The sequence below is a fragment of the Barbatula barbatula genome (genome assembly GCF_947034865.1).
Source record: "Barbatula barbatula genome assembly, chromosome: 24".
Classification (NCBI taxonomy): Eukaryota; Metazoa; Chordata; class Actinopteri; order Cypriniformes; family Nemacheilidae; genus Barbatula; species Barbatula barbatula.
This window is the reverse complement of record NC_136787.1, coordinates 19,079,688-19,103,988: the sequence shown is the minus strand read 5'-3', so window position 1 is coordinate 19,103,988 and position 24,301 is coordinate 19,079,688. Positions and strand designations below refer to the sequence as shown.

Genomic DNA, 24,301 nt, shown 5'->3' with positions numbered 1-24,301 from the left:
TAAATCAAATAAAATGTTTACCGATAAGATTCTTTCTTTGAGAAATCTGATTAAAAGAGTTTTCTTTAAGGGGCTTTCTAGATTTCTATCTGTATTAAAGGTCCAGTGTATGAAATTTAGCGGCATCTAGCAGTGAGGCTGCAAATTACAACCAACTGCTCACCCCACTCCTCTCCTTCCTTTCAAAGTACTTCGACATGACACAAGATGTCACGTTTCTCTTCTTTGCTGAAGGAGACGAAGTATTAACAAAATGTGCTTTCTGTATAGCAGTTTGTCTGTTTAGGGCTACAGTAGAAACATGTGGAATTCTAAGTTAAATAACAAGAAGAAATATCACATTCAAATGCAAAACCTTAAAACATGTTGTTTGTGACCAGGAGGACCAGCCTTACTTCTATCATGTTATGATGAGTTTTTCTGCTTATGTCATAAACATCACGAGAATTGTTTGGAAATGATAAGCTACATAATGTCAGCAATAAACAATGTCAAAGGAAAAGGTGTTTGAAAAGCATTGCATTGCAACACAAGTTATCGTCTGCGGGCATTGTCTATTGTTTCATTCACATTTGCTTTATATTAGGGATATACCGATCGGGCCGATACAAAGCTGGTCTACTTCTCTTAGTCGTAAAAATACAGCAATACCAACCGTCTCTTGTGGAACATGAAGTGAAGACAGATATTGTTTTATTAATTGTTCATAGACAATTTCTCAATTAAATTATTCTAAAAACCCCCGGAGAATAACATTTGCGAGTTTATCTCTTATGAATAATGAAACTATATCAAACATCACACTGTAATCGGGGAATGAAATTAACTTTTCCATTAAGGGACAAAATTTGCCCATTGAAAGTGATTTCCAGATGCATTTTTATCTCCATAAGTGAAATTTTTTTAATTTCCCGATTAAATGTACAAGCATTACTTATATTTAATCCATTGATACAGCAAAAAAGAATAATGATGTGGACAGTAATATGTTATTAACATCAACAAAAGCTATCGGTAAGACTTTAGATTACGGACCGCAATGTACCGTAGATAACCTGAATTTCCAGCATAACTAACAATAATGTACATACAGTACATATCTGTAGGTGAAAGGGAACGATATGCAAAGTTTGGGGAATGCAGATATTTATACTTCATACACTACATGTATGGAATCACAATGTACCCATAAATAAGCGACTGTAGATATTATTCAAGCAAAGGGTTCTTATTATAGCAAACATGAAATAAAGGGAAATTATGTGTTCAGTTTTTGCTTAAGCACAACAGCACGAATGAAGCTCACAGACTGTGTGTCAACTATACATTTGACAGAGTTTTGAATAATTTTATTTGATTTATTTTAGGATTGTTGGTCGCATTTACTCTTCATATATATTTTAAGGGGCTTTTTGCCTTTTTAATTCCATAGGACCCAGCAGAGAGCAGACAAGATGTGTTTTATATAGAGATGAAGGAGAGGGACCGGCTAGTTAGCACTGGCACTATATGTTGGCCCAGAGCTATCGGCATATATATATATATATATATATATATATATAAATAAATAAATCAACACAATCTGGTGGGAATTCGTAACTATTTTACAAGGTGGCTCATTTGTGTTCGTAAAATAGTATGTATTGTATTGCTCCACAGAGTTTGCACTAAGTGTAGTGTGTGTAGTGTTCACTGTCATTTTAAAAAATGAGACCAAAATTGAACTCAAGAGAAATTCAGAGAGAGAAACAGGAAGGCGACAAAGGTCATTCTCATTTACATGATGCTGATAGTAATGAGATCACGGATGCACAACTCTTTAAAGTCAAATGATTTTAATTGAAAGTGTCTCTCTATATACGTTACAATGAAAGTAAGATGTTTCACCTACATTTCTTTATTTAGCAGGTTACTTAGAAATGATGAAACATCACAAGAAATTGATGTTAACTTACATAATGCAGAGTTTAGAGTCAAATCATTTCATGTGTGACCAATACGTACTTTGTACACAACTGACAGAGATTCACTGGACTTCAACTATTGCTATTAATTACAGGCAATGATAATGGTTTTGATATCTTACCACATAGAATTTTGGTATTGAAATAATACATTTCATTCAAACAACGAAAAGTTAAATGAAATATTAAATGAACAAATATTTGATTCCCCATATTTCCATTTCAACGTTTTGGTTTATACTGGTCTGGGAATCGCTGCCATATGACATTTACACAAAACCCATCCTATCACATTTTCTTTATATCCAAAGAAATTTACCCCGAAACATTCAGAGTTTCTCGTGAATGTGAATCTGATCTCTAGTCCGAAAGATGTGCTTTTTCCACATGAGGAATTTTGAATGTAAAAAAATTATGATGACATCGGACCATCAAACGCGAACTTTTGGTACATTTCCCCAAGCAATATTTGGTGGAAAAGAGCGATCTTTTGATTAAGGTCCTCAAGGAAGCTAAATTCATACTCCTGAAGCTCGGCCATCTCTCTCTGCACCTTCTGTTGTTGAATGAGTTTTTCAGCTTCTTCATACATTTTCTGAGTAAAGCATTCTCCTCCATTGGCTGCCACCATCTCATCTATTTTCTCTAGTAATATTTTCACTTGAGATCGATTTCTCATGTCATTGTTGTCAAAAACAACATATCTGCTCCCACAGCTCTGGATGACGCTTCTGAGGTCATCGTGACCACTTCTCACATAGTCTTTTATCGACTGACCTGTGAGCGCATCTCCATGAGTGAAGACCACTATCATGTATTTAGAAGCTTCTTCTCCAAAGATCTCTTGAAGGGCTCTGACAGAATTTTTTTCCTCAGTTGTAAAACGTCCGACTTGTATGACCAGCAGAAACGCGTGAGGACCTGGTGCGGACACCTGAATGCATCTCACGATTTCTCTTTTAATGTGATCTCTTGAACTGATATTGGTGTCCAGAACTCCAGGCGTGTCTATCACATAAATGTCTCTGTGGTCTAACGTCTTTTCTTTTTTGCATTCACTAGTAACAGAGTTTGCAGAAGGTTCTGATTTAAAAGCTTTTCTTCCGAGAATGGTGTTTCCAACTGCACTTTTACCAACTCCGGTTTTCCCGATCATAACAATGCGAAGCGGCGTATCTACAATAGCAAACACAGCAGTATTTGACATTTTTCAATTCTAATTTTTTATTTTTACTTTAACGTTTTATTTACGATTCACTCAGATTTGAGTTGATCAGAAAGCACAAAAGCAATCATTCATCTTACTGCTTTTTTGATAAAGGAACATCCACTGTATGAAACAAAGCAAAATTTGAAAATGAACATTTAAAAGTGAATCGTAGCAAATTTATGTTTAAAAATGAATATTACACATAATATTACTGAATTACAGAATGTATTACTGAACAAAGCCAAGCTTTAACCAAAGTTATTGCAAGCGCGTCTACGGTATCAAAAACAGCAGAATTAAAAATGAAATCAAACTAAAATAACAGATATTTAAAAAATCAGTTTTAAACTTTTATTGTTGTCGTTGGAAAACAACCAGTAAACTCACTTTGTTTCTTTGCTGAAAAACTTTTGACCTTCCTCAACAGTCAAACAATTTTAGTGTTTTAGAAACTTCTAAGACAATAAATCAACTTACCATTTGACATTTCTAAAGACACAAAGACACAAACACAATTTATGGACTTCAACATTGTGTTTTCTGCAACAACTGTTATAAGATTTTAGTTGAAACCTTAAAAGCAGTCAGTCAACTCACCTTGTTCCATTGCTGAAGAAAAGCAGCAGGGAAACAGACACTTGAGATACTTCGACATGTTTTCTTCCTCAACACGTCACCGCAACTGTATTATTCCACCTAGATGACTGGATTATTGAACCAGCATGAATCCACACCCCTGCAATATTTACTGCATACCAAACTCTCTTTTACTTTCACTTGAGCACAAGGACAAAACCAATTAGCTATTAAACTGTTTACAAATAATCCCATGTACCAAAGTACACACAACTATAGATTTACAAACCGTTGAGAAAATCACACGCTGTGCTGTGTTGTGTTGTGCTGTGTTGACTTTATTGGTTGAGTTTATTTTATAATTGAGTTTAGTATAAATATGTAACGCGCAGAATAAACTTGAACGCGGAGCAATAATGTTTTACAGCAAGAGTTTGCTTCAACAAAGACTGAATCAAATGTTTATAAATACTGAGACTCCTTTTTTCGTATCCTTACCAACTTATAATCAACAAATATCTGCATAGGTTTTATGAGGGAGTTATGATGCTTTCATGAGATAGTTTCTTATCTGCTTGCTTGCAGCGCTTTTCTGGAACAATGTGAAAGGATGTTTTATGACTGCTTATTAATAAGACATTCATTTCACAGAAGCGATCTGCAGTGCATTTTATAACTTACGATTTATCTCTTTGTGTTCCCAGGCATTTATCAAATATTTTTATTCTTTATATGCTAATAAGTTACTTATTAAGACTGATACACCAAACAAAAAAATCTGCAAAAATTGCAGTATTCATTTCTACAGCTGTTTTACTGTACCTGTATTTTACATTTTGCACTGCATTAAATTGCATTTCAGGATTAACATGGAATGCACAATACAAAAACATGATTTTAGAAAAATTAAATAATGAAGTCTTCTCATTTTGGAACCAAACTCTTCGTATACAGGTCACAGTAATACTCTGCAACAGAACTAGTATTATTTAGTGCCACAGGTTTAAGACTAAATTGTGATAAATTGTACATGAACTGTGGCGAAGAATACACTTTGTACTTTGAGCGGTTGTTGCTGACAATTCCCGCAATAAGGAAATAAAGATTAAGCTTATCTTGTCATATGTAAGGAATACTTGAGTCACCAGAGAAGCAACAGCCCTCGAGCACAGGCCTGTTGTGTGTTTACTGGTGATTGACAGATGGAGAGAGAGGTTCTGCCACACTTGAAGAAAGAGTTCGGTGAGGACATGACTGCAAAAACGGTGATTCTGTTTACCAATAAAGAGAAACTGACAGGCAAGACTTTGAAAGAATACATCAATGAAACCGATGAAGAGCTTCAGAAACTGATTGGAACCTGTCACTCGAGGTGTTGCGCATTTAACAACAACAAGAAAAGCAGTCAGCAGGTAAAGGAACTCATGGATGTCATTCTGAATATGCAGACTCACAGAAACATGACTATAGTGAAATCTTCACATCATAAGAAACAAATCAATCCCTCACACAAGAGTCAAGATGGCAAAGATTGCACTGAACATCCAATAAGAACCTGTAACAAAGATAAACAGCTGTTAGCGCATCACAGCTGACTTTACTTGTTCTTCCAGAGTTGGTCAAGCCCACTTTCTCCTGCATTTAAGACAAAGTGATTTTCACTTTCATTTACTAGGGATCAGTCCGGTCTACAGTGCTGGTGAAGAGGGAAATCATTCCGTTATTATTCATTCATTATTTGAGGTCCTTGAATTAAACATGACACAAGGTAAGTTTCACGAGATTCTGTGAGTTTTTACATATGACATAAATGTTTGTATTTTGCAGATGAATTCTTTCAGAACCAGTTTTCTCTCTCTTTTTCTCTCGCACGCACACACAGTCAATGGAGATTCTTTGTTAGTTCATTTTTATTTTTTTGCAAACATTGTAGAATTAGAATTTTAAAGTTCTACTTAATTTCTATTGTGTATAACTTAAATGTGCGATTCTCAGTGATGTGTGAGTGTGTGTGTGTGTGTGTGTGTGTGTGTGTGAGTGCGTGTACGCGTGCATATTGTGTGTGTGTGTGTGTGTGTGTGTGTATGTGTGTGTGTGTGTGTGTGTGTGAGTGCGTGTACACGTGCATATTGTGTGTGTGTGTGTGTGTGTGTGTGTGTGTGTGTGTGTGTGTGTGTGTGTGAGTGCGTGTACGCGTGCATATTGTGTGTGTGTGTGTGTGTGTGTGTCTGTCTTCTGTGTTTTCACCTTTTTGTTTTTACTGTAAATGCTTTGCTTATAGTCAATATGTTTCATGTTAACAGCTCTATATAAATAAAGTTGACTTGACATTGTCAAATTGAGTTTCTATCTGTAAATGGCTCTTTTGTTTCTTCTTCCAGTGGAGGGTGCAAAGGTCCATCCGTCTCATAAACCCATCACTATGGTGCTGCTGGGAACCAACAGCAGTAACAAGTGTCTGATAGGTAACGCTATCCTCCGGCAACACTGCTTTGCTGCTGGACCAGCAATGATTCAGTTATTAGATAATACATCAGTCCGTATTATCAACACTCCAGATAATCTCTCAGAACAAGAAGCTACCAGTAAAGAAGAGCTGAGCCCGTCATATCCAGATCCACGTTTGTTTCTCCTGGTGCTAGAAGATAACAAACTCTCACAAGAAGAAATTAAGATATTCAACTACCTGAAAGAGAGATTTGGAAATGACATTGTGGAACACACAATCGTTGTGAAGGTTAGCGGCGAAGAGGAAAGTTCTGCAACGCCGGCCGATGAGAATCTCAGAAAGGTTCTGAATGAGTGTGAGGAGCAAATTTCTGTTCGTAAGAATGAAGACGTTAAAGAATCTGATCTGATGAAGCAACTGATGGAGAAATGGGACAAAATTCAGAAATGGCCTCCTGAAACAAGCATCTATGAAGAGTAAGATACACAACTCTAGACAGGACGACAAAAAATTCAAGTGACCTCAAATCTCGTTCTGTCTTTTGTAAAACTTATGTCATTTTATTCTTATAGCTGGTATGAGGATATTGATGCCTTTCAGACAATTGAGTCGACAGAAAAAGGTAAATCTTACAGATTATTTGCTTCCTCTGTCAACAGAATGCTCTTTACGTTAGCATACTGAAATTTACATGACCTCAACACTCAGGGTTACCTGTAAACAGAAGTCGAAGGAAATGAATATGTTGGTAAAATGACAGTTGTTGTAACTACGTCCTGCAAATGTCACATAGAATCTATTCCAATTACAAATACAATAGAAACTAAGGTTTCAGAGCAACAACATAAACATGAGCTATGGACTGCCCTTAACCTCTGGTACACATCCCAAAGGAATAGAGCGCCTGTAGATTATTTCTGATGACAAGCAAACGAAACCGAACCGTTACTTGGCTAAACTTGTCTCTCCAATATTTTTAATTTAGACTGCGATACCAAGCTCAACCGCTAGATGTCAGCGTACCGTACGGTTTCTTAAAATTTGACCAAACTACAGGACCCATTCAACAAATAGTTTCATTTTAATAAAATGGACATACAACAAAAATCAACAAATCGTTCATTTAATACAATTTTAATACTTAAACTTTTAGCATCACAAGTGATTTATCTACATTTTTGGTATAGGCGAGGACACACAAGTCCAGCAGCCTGATAAAGACATCAGTATGGTGCTGCTGGGATTGAAAAACAACAAGTATATGATAGGTAACGCAATTCTTCAAGAAGATTGGTTTGGTGCTGGAAAAGAAAGACACCCAAAGGTGAAACAGGTAGAAGATCGGAGGATCTGGGTTATCGACGCTCCAGATAATCTCCACTGGCCGATCCCACAACCAGAAGAGCTGAACCCATCATATCCAGATCCACGTTTGTTTCTCCTGGTACTTCAGGATAACAAGCTCTCACAAGAGGAAATTAAGATGTTCGACGACTTTAAAGGAAGATTTGGAGAGAAAATGGTTGAAAATACAATCGTTGTACTGGTCAGAGGTGAAGAGGAACGTTCTGGAGAGCCAAACGAGCGTGCGGATAACAGCCTGGAAAAGATTCTGGATGAGTGCGGAAAGAGAGTTTGTGTTCTTAAGAAGAATCAAGACATGAAAGAATCTGAGCTGATGAAACAGCTATTGGAGATACAGGACAAAATGGAGGCAAACTCCTCTGCATCCAAAGAGCAGTAAGACAGATGAAACGCACACATACACAAGTTTATATTAGCAGACGATTAACTGTGTTGTGAGATTGAGAAGCACAAGACTTTGACCTCTAGTGTTTTCTCTTTTGTAAAACTAAGCCTGTCATTTAATTCCTGCAGCGTGTACGAGGTGATTGATGACATTGGAGTAATGAAGATGAAGCCGACAGATGAAAGCAATGGTATATTTGATTCATTATGTCCTTCCTCTGTTATTTAACAAATGAGCAATTTAACCGTTGTTTTGTTTGACTTTTCACTACAGTAAATATGTTGGTTAAATAACAAGAATCGAATCCATGTCCTGCCATATATAAAATGAGTTTCTATCTTCAGCAGAACACAAAAGAAGATATTTTAATGAATGTAGTTTCATCAATCACTTGCATTAGTTTTGTGTCCATACAATAGAAGCGAATGGGTGCCAGCGCTTACCAACTTTCTTCAAAATATCTTCTTTCGTGTTCTGCGGAAGATAGAAAGTCATACAGGTCTGATACGACAAGAGTAAACGACGGCACAATCTTCATTTTAAATTAAATCCTTGAATTGTTTTAAGAAAACAAGACTTAAAGGGAAATTTCACACAAAAATTCTGTCCTCATTTACTCAAACCTTTATCAATGTCTTTGTTCTGTTAAACACGAAGAAAGATATTTGTAAGAATGTGTTCGACACAAAGTGAAATATTTGGAAGAAATTAGGAACACAAACAGTTCTGCTGCACATTTGACTGCCATTTCATTTTTTCTACTATGGCAGTCAATGATGTCACAGAATTCTTCCTAATATCTTTCTCTGTGTTCATCAGAACAGGTATGAAATGACAAGAGGCCGAGTGAAGGATGACAGAATTTTCATTTTTTGGCACTATCACTTTTAAGTCATTAAGATAAGAGCACTAGCATAGAACGGCCTTTACAACACAAATACATGAGGTTGTATGTTATCAACACTTTGTGCGTTATTTCAGTCATCTCAGGGGAAATAGCTCGGCCACCTGCAGACATCACAGTGGTTTTGCTGGGAAAGAACAACAACGAAAAGTGTCTGATAGGAAACATCATTCTCAGGGAAAAGCGATTCAAGTCAGAAGACTGCGAGACAAATACAGGAAAAGCAGAAGATCAGAGTGTCTTACTTATCAAAACTTCTGACTCTCTGAACCCAGAAGCCCACGCGATAGAAGAGATACAGCCATCATACACGGGTCCTCGTGTATTCCTCTTGATACTGCAGGGACATAAGGTGTCTCAAGAAGAGACAGAGATGTTTAATCGTTTGAAGAAGACGTTTGGAGAGCACATAGTGAAAAATACCATTTTGTTGGTTGACAGTGAAAAACCTTTACTTGAAAATTCGATCGACACTGAAAAGCTTCTGACTGAGTGTGAAAACAAAGTTTGTGGTTATAACAAAGACGTAACAGAAAACAAACTGGTTGAAGAACTGATGAAATACACAATGGGGATCATGGAGAGGGACCAGGCTTCAAAACCTGTTGGAGAAAGGTAAGAGATCTGCAGGTATGACCAGCACTGATGTTAATATGTATAGGTACATCTATCACGAAGCATCAATAAGGAATAATGTATTTGTATTTATTTTATTCTACTTCTAGATACAACAGTCTCAGATTCCCACCCGTTAACTTCAATGGGCCGTATGAAAATTGTTTTCCTTTAAAATCACGTGTGGAGCCGACACCAAAGATGTCAGGTAACAACTTTCTCAACTACTTTTTTAGAACATACAGCATTCAACATTTCTGGGGTCAACATAAATAATCATGACTTCTTATTGTAATCATGGAGAAGTGTTAGTTCATCAGGAGCATTCGCTGGACCGCTTGGGTGCCTCCTTCACGACCATTGTGCTGCTGGGACAGACAGGAAGTGGGAAGAGCGCTACAGGAAACACCATCCTTGGAAAGCAGTATTTTGAGTCCCATGCCAGTTCTGTGCCAGTAACGCAGGAGTGCCAGAAAGAGGAAGGAAAAGTCTGTGGAGTAAAGATCAGAGTCGTAGACACGCCTGATTTCTTTAATGAAGATCTCAAAAACAAAGAGGAAAAGCTGAGATTGTGCAAAGATCTCATTCAGCAAGGGACTGTTGTGTATTTACTGGTGATGGAGATCGGCCGTTTCACAGATGGAGAGAGAGAGGTTCTGCCACACTTGAAGAAAGAGTTCGGTGAGGACATGACTGCAAAAACGGTGATTCTGTTTACCAATAAAGAGAAACTGACAGGCAAGACTTTGAAAGATTACATCAATGAAACCGATGAAGAGCTTCAGAAACTGATTGGAACCTGTCACTCGAGGTGTTGCGCATTTAACAACAACAAGAAAAGCAGTCAGCAGGTAAAGGAACTCATGGACGTCATTCTGAATATGCAGACTCACAGAAACATGACTATGAAACCTCAGCGTAATGCTGTCGACAAGAAACACAGCAAATGCAGAATCATGTAGATAAAGTGTGAGGATTTCTATCCAAAAATATGTATGTATGCATGCATGCGATATATATCTATATAGGATCATAGAAATACTGTATAAAACTTTACCACTTACGAAAAAAAAATTATTGGTATTTACTGCAAATAACGAGTTATAGATCAATAATATTGACTCAAATGGAAAAAATAAATAATCTACCAAAAGAAAACACCAGTCTGCTCTTTTATTAAATGATGCCTTCCAAACAAAGCCAACTATTAGATTATGAACTTTAAATAAAAAAGTATTCATTATACCTATCAGAGCAGCAGTTTTCACAGTTAAAAAACGGAAAACGATACTTTCAGTTCCAGATGTGGTTCCAGACCGTTGCAGGGCCGCTTTAAATCCTCAGCTCCCTCAACTGTACGTGTTCCAATTGACATGCTCGCTCCTCAGTGTTCACTACTCAGTGTTCACTACTCTCTGCTCCCTACACACAGGAAATCAGCTGAACTTAACTTCCAAACACAAATTTGCGCTACACGACTGCCTGTAGCGTCTTCACACATGAATAAAACTTACTACAGAAGTTTGAAGGATTGTTTCACCGACATCATGACATTTGCATAGTCGTCACATTTAGTGCACTTTTTTTGATACATTTTTTTATTTCTTATGCTTTATTGAATCAATGCCATAAGAACACGAGGTATTATGGTCACATTAACATTCATTACCAAATAGAAACAAAAATAGAAAAGAAATAGAATTACATACATAAATGTTTTCAGAGCTTTTTGTTTTTTGCAAGAGATCTATATACAACTTGAAGTCATTAATAAAATGTGCCATTTACCTTGAGCCCACTTTTTCTTATGTATATGGCATTTTCCTGATATAATAAACAAATGTATAATATGTTGTTGTTTCAGGTCAAATTTGCTGTATAAAAAAGCACTTCAAATATAGAAATTTCTATCATACATTCAAGCTTTCGTGTAAATATTGAATTCAATTTCTTTCCAAAATGATCTTGAGAAAATGCAATGGAAAAAAAAGATGCAAAATAGTTTCTCATTCTTGACCACAAAATTTACAGGTATATACAATATTAAGCTTAAATCTTCCCAAAACATGCTAAGCAGGATCAATGCAGTATTTTGTAAGACACTTCGTTCATTTTGTTATTGATACAGACATAATTGGCAGTTTCCGGGCTTTAACCCAAGAGATATTACCACATAAAGAAGACCAAAAACATCTTGCTGCAGGTAAAGACCCAGAACAAAGAGCATTCCTTATAATCTTATTACTACATTTCTCTTTTAGAACATCAACATTTTCAATGAAAATTTTCTCACAAGGATTAACCGTGTTGATTCCTTCTGAAATAGTTTTTTAAAGTACTGCCACGCTCTTTGAATTTGCGTCAATAACAATAATAAATGATCTTGTTTTAACTGGTAATTGAAATTGTTGAAGAAATGTTCAGTATATGACAACCAGTACCCATGAGAATTAAATGACTGTCTCCCTAAAAGAATACCTTCAATGAACCAAGTATGATAGATTAAAGATTGTTTTCAAATAAGATACCTTTGTTATTCCATATGAAATATTTGTGGTGTGACAAATTGTGCTTATATATCAATTTCCATGCTAGCAGGGCTTGTCTGTGAAAACCAGCCAATGAATTTTCTCAACAGAAAAATGACATTTCAACTAAATCTATTCTAGAGATCTACGCCCAGAATATTAAATATACAATTAGGAAATACATTCCGAGGACTTTCTCTATTCTTCATAAACTCTGTTAACCATTTAATTTTAAAGGTGTCATGAAGAGTTTTATAATCTAAGCCCTCCAGTCCCCTTTGCTCTTTAGGATTACAAATGACTTCCTTTTTTAACGTTTAGTGAACTTTAATGCCCTTAATGTCCGCTTAGTGACGACAAGGATAGAACCGCAGTAGCTCAGCGGCTAGCAGTCAAACCATTGGCTGTCTTACCTTTCATGTGCCGTGAGAAAGGAAAAAACTACAAGCATTTACATCTTTTCCTTTTTGGGATGGTACCACTAGTCGTTGTTCCTTTGCAGACCGCAGTGATCTTGCAGGAACATAGATCTGCATTAGCGAGTGGAGATACGATGGTGCAGATCCGGTGTTGGTCTTGTAGGCCAGGAGCAAAGCTTTGAACTTTATGCGGGCGGCAACAGGGAGCCAGTGTAACCTGATGAAGAGCGGAGTTACATGCGCTCTCTTCGGTTCATTGAAGACCACTCTTGCCGCCGCATTCTGGATCATCTGGAGAGGTTTGATTGTGCAAGCAGGAAGTTCAGCCAGAAGCGCATTGCAATAATCCAGTTTGGACAGGACAAGAGCCTGGACTAGGTCTTGCGTAGAGTGCTCCGATAGGAAAGGTCTAATTTTCCTAATGTTGTAGAGGATGAATCTACAGGACCGGGTGGTGCTGGCAACATGATGAGTGTAATTCTCATTTGAAAATATACATTTCAACAAGCAGTGCGATCGTCATCTTTAACACTCTACTCATTTTTCTTGGTCATTTATTTAAAATGGAGTATTGTTGTCCAATCGCAGCGTATAAATGCAACTCTTTGCGCAACAATTAAAGCAATAACTTTGAAAACAGTGGGGAGCACTGATTGGTTGATTGACCAGGTTAAGTAAATGAGGGAGCAAGTTCCCCTGAGGACCTCGTGGCTACTACTGTCAGGACGCTTCTCAGATAGCAAAGCTTTAGAAACCTCGAGTTCAATTCATCAGATCAGACGGGACTGATGAACGAAGTCATTTATGATTATTTTTGGAACGCCATAACATCTTCAATAAAATACAACATCTGACATTCACACCGAAGGTCGTCTGCGTCATCGAGGTTTATTCATCAAAATATTTATGATATTCAACATATACATATTTTCAAATGAGAATTACACTGCATGTACTGCGTCTTTTGAGGAATAAATGTTAAATATATAATGCTAACTGAAGACAGCCTTGATGACGTGCAGGCATCACATTAGGACGCACCTCATAAACATCCTAAATCTTGATCATTTACTCTCCTACTTGTAATGTAAAATACATCTTTGAAAAATGTTATCCAAACATTAAAATATTCAACTTTCTACCTCTATTGATACCTCACTACACAGTTCTACGGCGCACCCTAGTGGCAAACTATGGAAAGTCTCCAAATGTTTCCAAACACCACTATAGATGATTCGATCATGAGCTCATGTTAAATGTATTTTAAATGTTTCAGTCATCAAAAACAAATGATCTCAGACACAATCATTACAAAAAAGATTTATTAATGGTAGCAGGTGAACAGCGTCCAATGAAGATATTTACAGACAAGTATCTACAGGCTGGAATTAGCAGATGAATGGAGTCAAGAGGGAGGCGGGGATATAAAGAAACGGGAGCGAACCACAGTAACATCTGTACATGCTTCTATGAGCAGATTCACCCCACAGTGATGGAAAAACCCATGAGCAAACTACCATAAGTGCACCAATGCTTTCTGCCAATCGTTCAACGTGGCTCAGATGTTCACAGAAATCCATTGATATGGAAAGCACGGCGGACACTGAGGAGTAAAATGCATTTTTCCAAAACATTATCCAAATCATTTCTGGTGTGCGCAAGGAAACCCTGACGAAGTCAGTTTATGACGACTCTTCGTCGATCTTGGGGGCCAGGTAGTATTTGACGTGCCCCATGTCTGCAATTTTGTATTCAACCACTGTTTGAAAAAAAGCTATTTTTAGTACCAGAATAAAGACCATTAGAACAGGAAAGAACAAGTGGATTTGTTCATACCGAGTGGGATGTCTGCGGACATGCTCAGCGTGACCGTCTTGGACAGGGGTGTGGCTTTGGTAAAGAAGTTCAGGTAGTTCAAGGCGAATATGAGCTGCACTGGTTCGTTCATCTCAATCGTCACCTGTAAGCAAACACAGAATGTTAGTCGACTCGTGCACATTTCGGATCTGGTCGTCTGCACCGAAGCGAATACGCCGTACCGCTTCATCCTCCTTGTCGACGTTGCTGGTCTGTGAAAGCTTAACGTTGCCCGTGCCCAGCTCTCCGCTGGCAGAGAACTTCACTCCGTCCTTGGCGCAGGAGATCATGACAGCGTCTCCGATCTGTGACAGATCTCTGCAGATCCTGGCAAACTCCCCAGAGGGCATCTTCACCACGCAGCTGTATTCCTGCTCCTATCAGAAGGGACAAAATAAAACATGTAAACATATAACATACTTAAACACACACACACACGGATATAACAAACTAAGATCTTACTGGAATCCCAAGCTGCTCCACATCCAAGTCCATCAACTTCATCTCATAGTCTGACACCTTCTCTTGATCTAAAAAGGGTTCACAGCGAGTTTTGCATAAATTAAGCAATGCAGGCACGTGCGAGTGTGACGTATGAAGAAAACACGCAACGTGTTAAACTCACTGAGAGTTTCAAAGACCAGTGCCAGAGAATCAGCGTTGTCTTCAGCTCTGAGCGTGATGATGTCTTCATTTCCAGCACACTTCAGAATCTTCGACATGCTAGAAAACAAGAACGACGTCATCAGAACACCACTGCGTTACGTTGCATATAATAAACGATCGGTTATGCAAAACATCAGCGCGTGTGCACGCTTTCGTGATTAATTCAACACTTGTTTTACTACAAACACAACATTAAAACGCGCGTGTTGTTTTTCAGCGAAGCTTTCTTTGTGTTACTGGTGTCGTTGCGCGCCCCGGCTCTTTCCCGCCATCTTTAACGCGCGTAAATGACGTCACTGGCAGCAGTGCGGGAACCACTTTGCGCGCCAAGTGCCGCAGACAGATCCGAACAACACTAAAAGCACGACATTGATCATTAAACGATTAACCTGCCGATAAAGAGAAACTTACTTGACTAACAACAAAACTTTATCCAGGGTGCGCGTGCACGCTTCCGTTCTCAACAAGTCTAAAACGAACCAACAACCGGTTACCTGCTCAGATTGACGCCCATGGCGAGGTTTCTGTCGCAGCGGTAAGAGTCGAACCCGTCGCTCCGGAGCGTGAGCTGCACCAGAGACACGTGAGACGAGTCCATGCTCTGCAGAGAGATGCCCGATGAGCTGACGTCCCAACAGGCCTCGGTGATGAGGTCCTTCAGAGCCTCGAGAACCTTCTTAAGGATGGATCCTTGGACGAGACGTGCCTCAAACATCGCGTTTCTTATAAGGATACAAAGTTAACTTGAATATTCCTCGCGCGCGCGGCCTTGTTTAACGCTTTGTTCGCTCGCACGGACGCGGTGATGTAAGTTTGGCGATGGACGCGCAGACGACCTGAAGGAAACACGGACGTGTGAAGCGCGCGGGTCGAGGCTCGAAATGCAAGTGCGCGCTCTTTGGCGGGTACTTCCATAAAGCGGACCGCTGTTCCTTACGTCACTTCCTTTCACGGGTTGACGCCGCCCATAAACGCGGAACTGTGGACGTCTGCGCTGAATGAATTATTTTGGAAAGATATTTTGAATTCTATTTAAAACTAGAACGTATGATAGAAATGTTTATATTTGAGGCGCTTTTTTATACAGAAAATGAACAATTGACATATTATACATTTGTTTATTCTTTTAGGAAAAGTCCATATACATGAGAAAAAGTGGGCTCACTGTAAAACCAAAGTTTTCGCATTTTATTAATGACTTATTATAGTCATGACGTATTATAGATCTCTTGATTTAAGCTTAAAAAAGCACTGAAATCATGTAATGCTCTGAAAACATTTAAATGTATGTAATTCTATTTCTTTCTTTTTTCTATTTTCGTTTCTATCTGGCAACGAATGTTAAAACCTCTTGTTCTTATGGCATTTATTTAATAAAGCATAAAAAATAAAAAAAGTCTGCGCAGAATGATCAGTGTACGATATCCAGATCCCGCGAGAGTTTCGCTCAAGAATGGCTCTCGCGGTACTTTGGTGTCGTTTGTTAGTCCACAGTATGATTTATAACAGCGTCTTCTTTAAACATTTACATTTATATTTACATTGAGTCATTTAACAGATGCTTTTATCCAAAGCGAGTTTAGGGAGCAATAAGCGATATGTCATAAAAGAGAGATAGTACGATAGGTGCTAATAGAAAGTTAAACGTTCCCAAAGCAGCAGCATGTTTTCTAAGACTATTTAAAGGTTTGATGCAAAATGTGGGACGACTGAACATCTCTCTTATGAATGTGTTTATGTTAAAACATTTAGGAAAAAATTAGTTATTATTGGAAAGACTCTGAGTATAATTAGATATGTCTAAAAGCACAAAAACTTGTCAAAATGTATTTTATTGTATAACTTTTGGATTTATTTATCTGACATTGCACTTTCTTGTAAATTAATTCTGGTATAAGATTATTACGATTGTAAGATTATAAAATTCCTAAATCCACTGAACTGTGAAGTTGCAGCTTGTGGCCGGAAGGGGGCGCCATTTCATTCTCAAAGTATGAGAAGCAGCAAATGAATAATATTAAAGTAAAACATTACAGTTATTCACTTAAAGAAGTCAAGTTTCTAATGCAGATTGTTTGGGATAGTTGACCAATAATATATAAAATTTTCGCAATTTAAATAGTCCAGTTGTTGGAAAAATGCGCGTGTTGGTTTTTATACACAAGTAGTTCAGTCTCGTGTCATTAAAATAGCGTGTGTATTAGCCTAATTATTCAAGAATTATTAATGTGTTTAGATAAGTTGTTGGAGATATTGCAGCCTGTGGCGTGTCAACAATTTCTACTTTCCAGATGGATGTGAAGTTTCTTGGAAGGCCGCTTTGATTAAAAGACTAGAAATACACATTCTGCTTATTAAAAGTAAACTTATTTAAAAGAAAAACGATATAAAGTCTGAAATTTTTAGACCATATACAGTATAAGCAGAAATGAATGGCAGGTTGAAACAGATATGAGGTCAAAATAATAGAGCATTGATCTGTTCTTATTATGCTTAGAACAAACAGAAAAACAATATACATATTACAACCAGGAGAGTCAAATAAAATAAAGAAATAAATACAAGACCTTTGAATTCTTCAAACATTAGGTACTAGTTTGAATGACTAAAAAATATTCTCATATTCTTTAAACAGAACCGAGAAGAAGAAAGGCTTACTGCCAGAAAACTTACACTTGTGAATCTAAAGTTTAACTAACAAAATAATCAAAATGATTAAATAAACTTCATTCGAAAAACTAATGACGACATTTTCATAATGTAATTCAAAATGATAGAATATCTTATTTTTAATAAACAATGACACATCTTTCGATGTTTGTTTCACCTAACCAATGCCAAAAAAATATGTGTCACTGTTTTAAAGTGCAAAGAGCAGCTAGTACCAATGTCCTTTAGCATTATGTCTTTCTTAAACTTTTAGCATAATGTCTTTCTTAAACTTAAGAAAACGTCTAACGGGGTAGAACTGAGGTTCTTTCACCTTATTTGTACAGTATAATGAAGCATAGATGTCTATAGAATGGAATTCAACTCTGAGTCATGAAGTCAAACCATGTGTTTGTGTGTTGGGAGGAGCGTTAGATTGATTGACAGCTCAGAATAAGCAGAAGTCCACTCGCTCACACAGTTGTGGAGGCGTCTTTCTCCACCACAGGACTTACATTCGGCCCCAAAACTCCAGATCCACCCATCAGACACAGGGAATTTCCCACCGCTAGTATACAAGTGAAAGTGCCTCAGATTTAAAAGCCCCCATCGTGATTGCCAAGTTCCCCGAGTTGAGTGAGAACTTGACCTGAATCCATTCCAGAGGTGTTTCCTCTCCAAGCTACGAGAGATGCTCCAACACGGCCTGTGTTTATTCAAACATGTGATCGGTCAAATTTGAGACGTTCTCCGTCTTTATTTCTGTGAACTTGGATGGGGGCAGGATATATGAAATTGGATTGGAACAATACGAGGGAACAGGAAGGAAGCGTAGGCCGAGCGATCCTGGAGATTCTTTATTTTCTGCCAGTAATCCCCTGAGATAAAAGCAGCCAAACTCTCAGCGCTGCCGCATAACGTGACTTTAAACATGTTAAACATCTGTCTCAGCAGTCGTCCATTAAAACACGAAGAAGTTTTATATTTAAAAAGAACTTGCTTATTGTTTTGTTTGCCCATAGAGGGAAAGGCGCACAGTTCACCTCATTGAGCACTTCGGTGTCCAAAAATATATTGTTATATAGTAATATTTATTTAGAAAAAACAAAATCACAATGTAGTTGTGTGGAATTGTAATGTTATACTATATTAAAACTGTAATGTGTATAAAACAACACACCAGGAGATGTGCTTTTCTATGAAGAATAGATGTAGTATGTGGAATACTTTTTTTACGCATGTTTTTAAGCTTGAAAAGAAAACAAGAATGAAAGTGTGGCACATGTGGTTCTGTTCACAAAGTTGTTTGCGCTAATGCACTCAGAGTCACATGAATGGCATTAAAAGTTTTCTTTTTCTAAACATAAACCGAGATCTCCAGATCCTCTGTTTTCTGGCTGTGGGTCTGACGTCAAGCTGAAGGAGAGCAGAGGCCGTGCAACTCCAGCCAACTCTCTGAGACAAGAGCCGCCCCCTCGGCTCCCTATTCATTCCCAGAGTCAACAGGAAAGAGCCGGAGAGAAAACGGAGGAAAGGGACGACGAGACGAACAGCACAGAAGATCAAAGAACAGAGTAAGTGCACGGAACAGAAGACATGTCCAACAGTCTTCCCAAACCGGACAAGATGGACAAGCAAAAACAGAGAGCTGAAATCCGCTCCACGCAGCGTCTAAGCAGGGACCTCACCTGTTCCATCTGTCTGGATCTCTTCAAACGCCCCGTTTCCCTGCCCTGTGACCATACCTTCTGCGAGGCCTGCATTACCAGTTACTGGAGCGGCCCTCGGAGCAAAGGGCAGAGCGGATCTGGTTCCTGTCCACAATGCCGGAAAGTCTTTCCCGGCCAGAGCTACCGTCCCAACCGCATTGTGGCCAATATCGTGGAGAGCTACTGCCAGGGGATAGAGGAGAGCGGAGGTCGGCTGGCCGGTGGAGCGGGCGAGTCGGTGCCCCCTAACCCGCTCTGCGGCCGACACAGAGAAGAGCTGAAACTGTACTGCGAGGAAGACCAGGAGCTGGTGTGTCTGGTGTGCGGGATCTCACAGGACCACAGATCTCACACGCTGCTGTGCGTAGAAGAGGCGCAACAGAGATATCGGGTAAGACTGCAACGGTATCGTTGACAATTGCAACAGATCGTTCTCCAGCTCTTTGAGTCACTGTTGTTGCGTTCAACAGGCTTCTCTTACTGCTTCTGCAAGTGCCCTTCACCTGGAGCTCAACACCGCTCTGGAGTGTGAAAGAGAGACGGAAGAAGTGGTGAAGAAATTAAAGGTATAAAAATGGAAACCAGCGTTTATTCATCCTCGTCCAAACCTGTATGTGACTCTTCTTCTGTGGAACAGAGAATTAGAAAGTTTTACTTAACTTAACTTATATTGCATATAGGAATTTGTAGTCTGGTTAATATTTGACCTGTGTTTCTCTCTCCTTTATCTTACATGTGTGATTCTCAGTGATAACCACTGTGGGTGTGTCTGTGTGCACGTCCTTGTGTGCGATTCTGTGTGTGCGCGTGCTTGTGTGTGTTTATGTGTGTCCATATCTGTGTGCATGAGTGTGTGTGTTCACATCCGTGTGCGCGTCCGTGTGCACAAGTGTGTGTGTTCGCGGCTATGTGTGTGCGTGTCTGTATATCTGATGTATATCTTCTGCAAAAGAATGAAAGTCATACAGGTTTGAAATGACACGAGGTTAAATAAATGATGAAAGAATTGACATTTTGGGGTGAACTATCCCTTTAACAACCACATATTGTGTACGTTTTCCATCAGCTAGTAAGTAAAGAGCAGGTTTAAACTTGAAAGTTTTTGCATAGCGGTCTGCCAACATGTTGCAAAACACCGCTTGAATTAAAAAGCCTTCAAGACACTCGGGGTTATGCTGAAGGGTGTTTGATAAGTTGAGAAATATGTTGCAACATAAGCAGAGATCTTTAAAGTCAACATGAAGTCAAACACGAGTCGGTAAGCATGAATGAAAATGTAGTAAACTATTCTCCCTTTGATTCTAGATCGATTATTAACTTGATGTCAACTATGTGCACAATCTATTGAATATTAACCAACAGCAAATGTTATTTATATTTTGTTTAACAGCCGTTTTATCAGTAGGAAGGCTTGCGAATCAAAGTCAATATTCTACTAAATGAATTACTGAATACATTCTGCTCTTTGAACGCAGGACCACACAGCAGATCTGAAGCAGAGAATCGAGGCGCAGTTTAGCGAGCTCCATCAGGTCCTGTACCAGGAGGAGAAACTCCTGCAGGTGAAGCTGAAGACGGAGGAACGCCGAGAGCTGATAAGACTAGATGAGCACAAGGCCCTGCTCAGCGTGGAGATCTCTCGCCTGCGCAGAGCTATAAATGACATCGAGGACAAACTCAGTGAACAGGACCCGTACACGCTCCTCAGGGTGAGAACACACAGCATACACCAGCATCATCCGTTCATGAGTTCTTCAAATGCTCCTACATTTACATTTAGCAGACGCTTTTAAAGAATTCAGGGAGTAAATACACATCTCTGCGAGCGATCACATGGGTCGACACAGGATGCAATAATGATGTCATTCGTGCATTAGGAAGATAATGCCATTAGCGCAGCACAGGGGGATTTTCCACGGGAGGGATGAAAGGGGGAGGGAGGTGTAGCTTAGTTTCAAACACTGACCTCATCCAGAAAACATCTCCAACTGCATCAATCTGCTCTTTGTTGTTTCTTTTCCTTGCAGAGTATAAAGGCCCTGCTGCAAAGGTGAGTGATACTCTGGGTCTGTTTCATCATTTTTTCATTCTTCATGAGCAAGCGCTTGAATGTTTTCGTGTCTGGGCTCTTGCTGTTTTAAGCAGACAGCCACCGAAGTTTGAGAAGCCGACGCTGACGCCGCCCAGCCTGTGCGAGGGCCGCTTCGCAGGACCACTGCAATACAGAGTTTGGAAGTCTCTGAAGGGAAGCATCTATCCAGGTGCCAGAACCGTCTCATTCTCACTATGACTAGTGGTCCTAAAAAACAAAGAATGACACGCATGAACAATACTGTGTAGTATATAATAGCAATTTCTACGCTATAGTTAGGCAATGAATGCTGTATTCTAGTATTAATGGTGCATTCCAGACAAAGCCGGAGGTGGAAACAAGTTCAAACGTCCGACCTCTATGCGTCCCAGTCTATCATGTGCCACGACTGATTTGTCATTGAAATGTTTTGATTAAATTTACACGAGAAACGTGTATTTAAGTATTTTTTTGTATTTAAGTATCATAAGTATATATAAGTATTATTATAAGTATTTTAAAGCATTTAAAGTAAACATTACTTTAAAGTCCCATTGAAATAAAAAAATGACAATGCTTATTTTTTCCTGAAATATTGAAGCGTTTATTGTAAATAGATTTTCAATGTGGGTCATTCTCTTTTTAAAGTTCATGTGCCCTCATAATCCTTAATTAAAATCTGAAAAAAAGCACTTCCGCTCTGTAATGACTATCCATCTTAAATGACGTATGTTAGACTGCTTGGGCGGAGCATCCTTTAACTCCTCCCCTTCAACTGTCAGTCTGCTTCCAGTTCCATTTCAAAATGCAACGCCTGTTTTTATACCAATTTTATATCCAATCAAATCGCAGAGAAAGATGAAAGCCACACCCACTACTTTTCTCATTCAAAATTCCATTTCACTCGAAAACGCGTCCAAATACGTAAGTACAAACAATAGTAACTTCTGGTTGATGAGGACTTTAAAGTTAGTTTTTTTACGTTTCATATAAGGTAGCTTCGCGCTAATCTTACTGTTAGTATCTCGGACGCGACGTAAAAATGACGCTGAGGCCGGGGCTGATCAATCTGTCCCAAGTTCAGCGGTCCCATGTCGGTTGTGGCAAGTAGGGATCTAAATCTCACGAAATCTCACCGCATAAACACTGTTTTCATTCTAATCCAACCTCAAACCAAATGAAACCTAAGATTTCACAAGATTTTGGTGCTAGCTGTATCCCTTCTAGCCTTGACCATCCTACGTCCGACTTCAAGTTTATTGAGGTGGGGGATATCCAAAATCCCATTTGCCTGGAACGCAGCATAAACTGTAAATACAGATTTAAAACACTATGTTATTTAGGATACAGCGTACTACGGTAAATGTCACAGTATTTTTATATAAGAAATGTTTGACCTAAAAAAGTAGTCAAGAGTGAAAGAAGCCTTTTGTCCAAAGCGACTTTCATTCATGGTGTACATGAGTCGAGGAAATGTAAACCCAACAATCAAACATCTCTATCATGTATTTATTAACGTAACCTTCTGTTTCCTACTAGTTCCCTCAGCCATAACGCTTAACTCCAAAACGGCCAATCCCTGGCTGAGCCTTACGTCATCGCTCACGTGCGTGCGCTATCAAACCTTCAACAACGCCGTGCAGGACAACCCACAGCGATTCAACGCCGCTCTGTCTCTGCTGGGCAGTCAGGGCTTCACCAAAGGTCGACATTACTGGGAAGTGGAAGTGTACAGCAGCACCGTGTGGACGGTGGGAGTCGCTCGTGAATCCGTCTCGAGAAAAGGCGTCATCAACACGATGCCCGCCAACGGCTTCTGGACGCTTTCACTGTCGTACGGAGTTCAGTACATGGCGGGAACATCTCCTCCGACTTTACTGTCCCTGGAGGAGCCGCTGGCGAGGATCGGTGTCTATCTGGATTACAAGAGAGGACTGGTGTCCTTCTATGATGCTGAGAGCATGACGCATCTCTACACCTTTAAAGACCTCTTCACCGAGACCCTCTACCCTTACTTTAACCTGGGCTTCCTCGACAAAGTGCACGAAAATGAGCCGCTTAAAGTGTTCCTACCTAAAGTCTGACTCGAGGGTTTCACATGCATAGTGTGTATTAATCGTATATTCTGGGCTGGACCTAGTTAGATACGATGTGTGAAGTTGAGCAGTTTTTCAATATCCTCATGTACTCAATAATGCTGATGGTTGGTTTGAGACACGTGGAAACCAAAGCTTGGAAATGGTTGGAATACCTGTGATTAAAATTGGCAGGGGCGTGGCCTATTTAACCAATTAAACCAGAAGAATCTTATCGACCGCCACGCGTCAGCCAATCAGAGAACACTCATGGCTTGGGATTTGAAAACCCGTTTGACAATTAAGGAAAGTTTTAAAAAAGGTTCATACACGGGAAATAAAGAGTAAAGCTGAATTGAGAGAAGGCCAGAAAAGTCTTATGTTAAAGTATGATATGCACACAGAATGGCCCTCCAGTATTCTATGGGCTTCACCGTTTTATTTAATTTAACATTGGTGGCGGTTGAAGAGATTCCCCCCTTCAATGTATAGAGCTTTTCTGGGCACTCAAAATGTAACGAATTATTATTATGATTATTATTAATAATGTAAAATGTCCAAAAAATCAATAAAAATGAACAAAATGAGTGAAGCTTCATTACAGTCTTGACAGAGATGACCACACACCGACTTCCGTCGCACAGACACATTTTTCTAAATATCCTCTTTTGTGTTTCATATAAAGAAATAGTCAGATGGTTGTTGAATGACATCGGTGAATAAATGATGAATTTTGAATCTTTTTTTCTTAGTGTAAGTTCCAGCATTGACCACAAGGTGGCACTCTCGGTGTACTTGACGTTTTCTATGAGCTGCAGAATATAAATATTCAGATCTTTAAATCTAATTGAATGGAGGA

The 24,301-nt window shown here is 39.0% G+C and overlaps 4 protein-coding genes and 1 long non-coding RNA gene across 11 annotated transcripts; 2 read left to right on the top strand and 3 right to left on the bottom strand.

Moving 5' to 3' along the window:
- Positions 1 to 1,821: 1,821 nt before the first annotated feature.
- Positions 1,822 to 3,917, bottom strand: LOC306889651 (GTPase IMAP family member 7). 3 transcript variants are annotated; one of them, XM_079448818.1, is made up of 2 exons: positions 3,772 to 3,917; positions 1,822 to 3,140 (listed from the first exon to the last, which is right to left on the bottom strand). In XM_079448818.1, exons 1-2 carry the CDS (start codon positions 3,827 to 3,829, stop codon positions 2,377 to 2,379), a joined length of 822 nt encoding a protein of 273 aa, XP_079304944.1. In that variant the 5' UTR covers positions 3,830 to 3,917; the 3' UTR covers positions 1,822 to 2,376. The 3 variants fall into 3 exon arrangements, 2 of the variants coding, with proteins under 2 accessions (XP_079304944.1, XP_079304945.1); XM_079448819.1 differs by having other exon boundaries at positions 1,828 to 3,140; positions 3,652 to 3,847; XR_013786216.1 differs by lacking the exon at positions 1,822 to 3,140 and adding an exon at positions 3,537 to 3,663 and having other exon boundaries at positions 3,772 to 3,863.
- Positions 3,918 to 4,871: 954 nt separating this feature from the next.
- Positions 4,872 to 11,314, top strand: LOC306889642 (GTPase IMAP family member 8). 4 transcript variants are annotated; one of them, XM_079448803.1, is made up of 9 exons: positions 4,872 to 5,162; positions 5,426 to 5,518; positions 6,132 to 6,675; positions 6,772 to 6,821; positions 7,387 to 7,939; positions 8,078 to 8,139; positions 8,931 to 9,468; positions 9,579 to 9,676; positions 9,772 to 11,314. In XM_079448803.1, exons 2-9 carry the CDS (start codon positions 5,509 to 5,511, stop codon positions 10,428 to 10,430), a joined length of 2,514 nt encoding a protein of 837 aa, XP_079304929.1. In that variant the 5' UTR covers positions 4,872 to 5,162; positions 5,426 to 5,508; the 3' UTR covers positions 10,431 to 11,314. The 4 variants fall into 4 exon arrangements, with proteins under 4 accessions (XP_079304929.1, XP_079304931.1, XP_079304930.1 ...); XM_079448805.1 differs by having other exon boundaries at positions 4,915 to 5,162; positions 9,775 to 11,308; XM_079448804.1 differs by having other exon boundaries at positions 4,937 to 5,162; positions 5,364 to 5,518.
- A 2,349-nt stretch (positions 11,315 to 13,663) lies between these two features.
- pcna (proliferating cell nuclear antigen) lies at positions 13,664 to 15,881 on the bottom strand. The gene is made up of 6 exons (XM_079448820.1): positions 15,433 to 15,881; positions 14,898 to 14,995; positions 14,735 to 14,802; positions 14,455 to 14,649; positions 14,252 to 14,375; positions 13,664 to 14,174 (listed from the first exon to the last, which is right to left on the bottom strand). The coding sequence occupies exons 1-6, from the start codon at positions 15,651 to 15,653 to the stop codon at positions 14,098 to 14,100; spliced, it is 783 nt and encodes a 260-aa protein (XP_079304946.1). The 5' UTR covers positions 15,654 to 15,881; the 3' UTR covers positions 13,664 to 14,097.
- Positions 15,882 to 17,287: 1,406 nt separating this feature from the next.
- On the bottom strand, positions 17,288 to 21,502 carry LOC306889655. The gene is made up of 3 exons (XR_013786217.1): positions 21,263 to 21,502; positions 19,276 to 19,817; positions 17,288 to 19,070 (listed from the first exon to the last, which is right to left on the bottom strand). It is a non-coding gene; the product is annotated as an uncharacterized lncRNA (long non-coding RNA).
- On the top strand, positions 19,053 to 24,183 carry trim69 (tripartite motif containing 69). 2 transcript variants are annotated; one of them, XM_079448809.1, is made up of 6 exons: positions 19,053 to 19,687; positions 19,767 to 19,862; positions 20,772 to 21,005; positions 21,324 to 21,346; positions 21,439 to 21,557; positions 22,907 to 24,183. In XM_079448809.1, exons 1-6 carry the CDS (start codon positions 19,184 to 19,186, stop codon positions 23,449 to 23,451), a joined length of 1,521 nt encoding a protein of 506 aa, XP_079304935.1. In that variant the 5' UTR covers positions 19,053 to 19,183; the 3' UTR covers positions 23,452 to 24,183. The 2 variants fall into 2 exon arrangements, with proteins under 2 accessions (XP_079304935.1, XP_079304936.1); XM_079448810.1 differs by having other exon boundaries at positions 21,442 to 21,557; positions 22,907 to 24,035.
- Positions 24,184 to 24,301: the final 118 nt, after the last annotated feature.

What these genes read in the sequence shown, in the direction of transcription:
- LOC306889642 (XM_079448803.1), top strand. An exon ending in GAAACAAGCATCTATGAAGA is followed by an intron (nt 6,676 to 6,771) that starts GTAAGATACACA and finishes TTATTCTTATAG; the next exon opens with CTGGTATGAGGATATTGATG. An exon ending in GCCGACACCAAAGATGTCAG is followed by an intron (nt 9,677 to 9,771) that starts GTAACAACTTTC and finishes GTAATCATGGAG; the next exon opens with AAGTGTTAGTTCATCAGGAG.
- LOC306889651 (XM_079448818.1), bottom strand. Translation starts at nt 3,829, where the DNA reads ATGTCGAAGTATCTCAAGTGTCTGTTTCCCTGCTGCTTTTCTTCAGCA. An exon ending in TTCTTCAGCAATGGAACAAG is followed by an intron (nt 3,141 to 3,771) that starts GTGAGTTGACTG and finishes TTGCTATTGTAG; the next exon opens with ATACGCCGCTTCGCATTGTT.
- trim69 (XM_079448809.1), top strand. Translation starts at nt 19,184, where the DNA reads ATGTCCAACAGTCTTCCCAAACCGGACAAGATGGACAAGCAAAAACAG. An exon ending in AAGTGGTGAAGAAATTAAAG is followed by an intron (nt 19,863 to 20,771) that starts GTATAAAAATGG and finishes CTTTGAACGCAG; the next exon opens with GACCACACAGCAGATCTGAA. An exon ending in GAAGGGAAGCATCTATCCAG is followed by an intron (nt 21,558 to 22,906) that starts GTGCCAGAACCG and finishes GTTTCCTACTAG; the next exon opens with TTCCCTCAGCCATAACGCTT.
- pcna (XM_079448820.1), bottom strand. Translation starts at nt 15,653, where the DNA reads ATGTTTGAGGCACGTCTCGTCCAAGGATCCATCCTTAAGAAGGTTCTC. An exon ending in ATGGGCGTCAATCTGAGCAG is followed by an intron (nt 14,996 to 15,432) that starts GTAACCGGTTGT and finishes CTTGTTTTCTAG; the next exon opens with CATGTCGAAGATTCTGAAGT. An exon ending in ACTGGTCTTTGAAACTCTCA is followed by an intron (nt 14,803 to 14,897) that starts GTGAGTTTAACA and finishes AACCCTTTTTAG; the next exon opens with ATCAAGAGAAGGTGTCAGAC.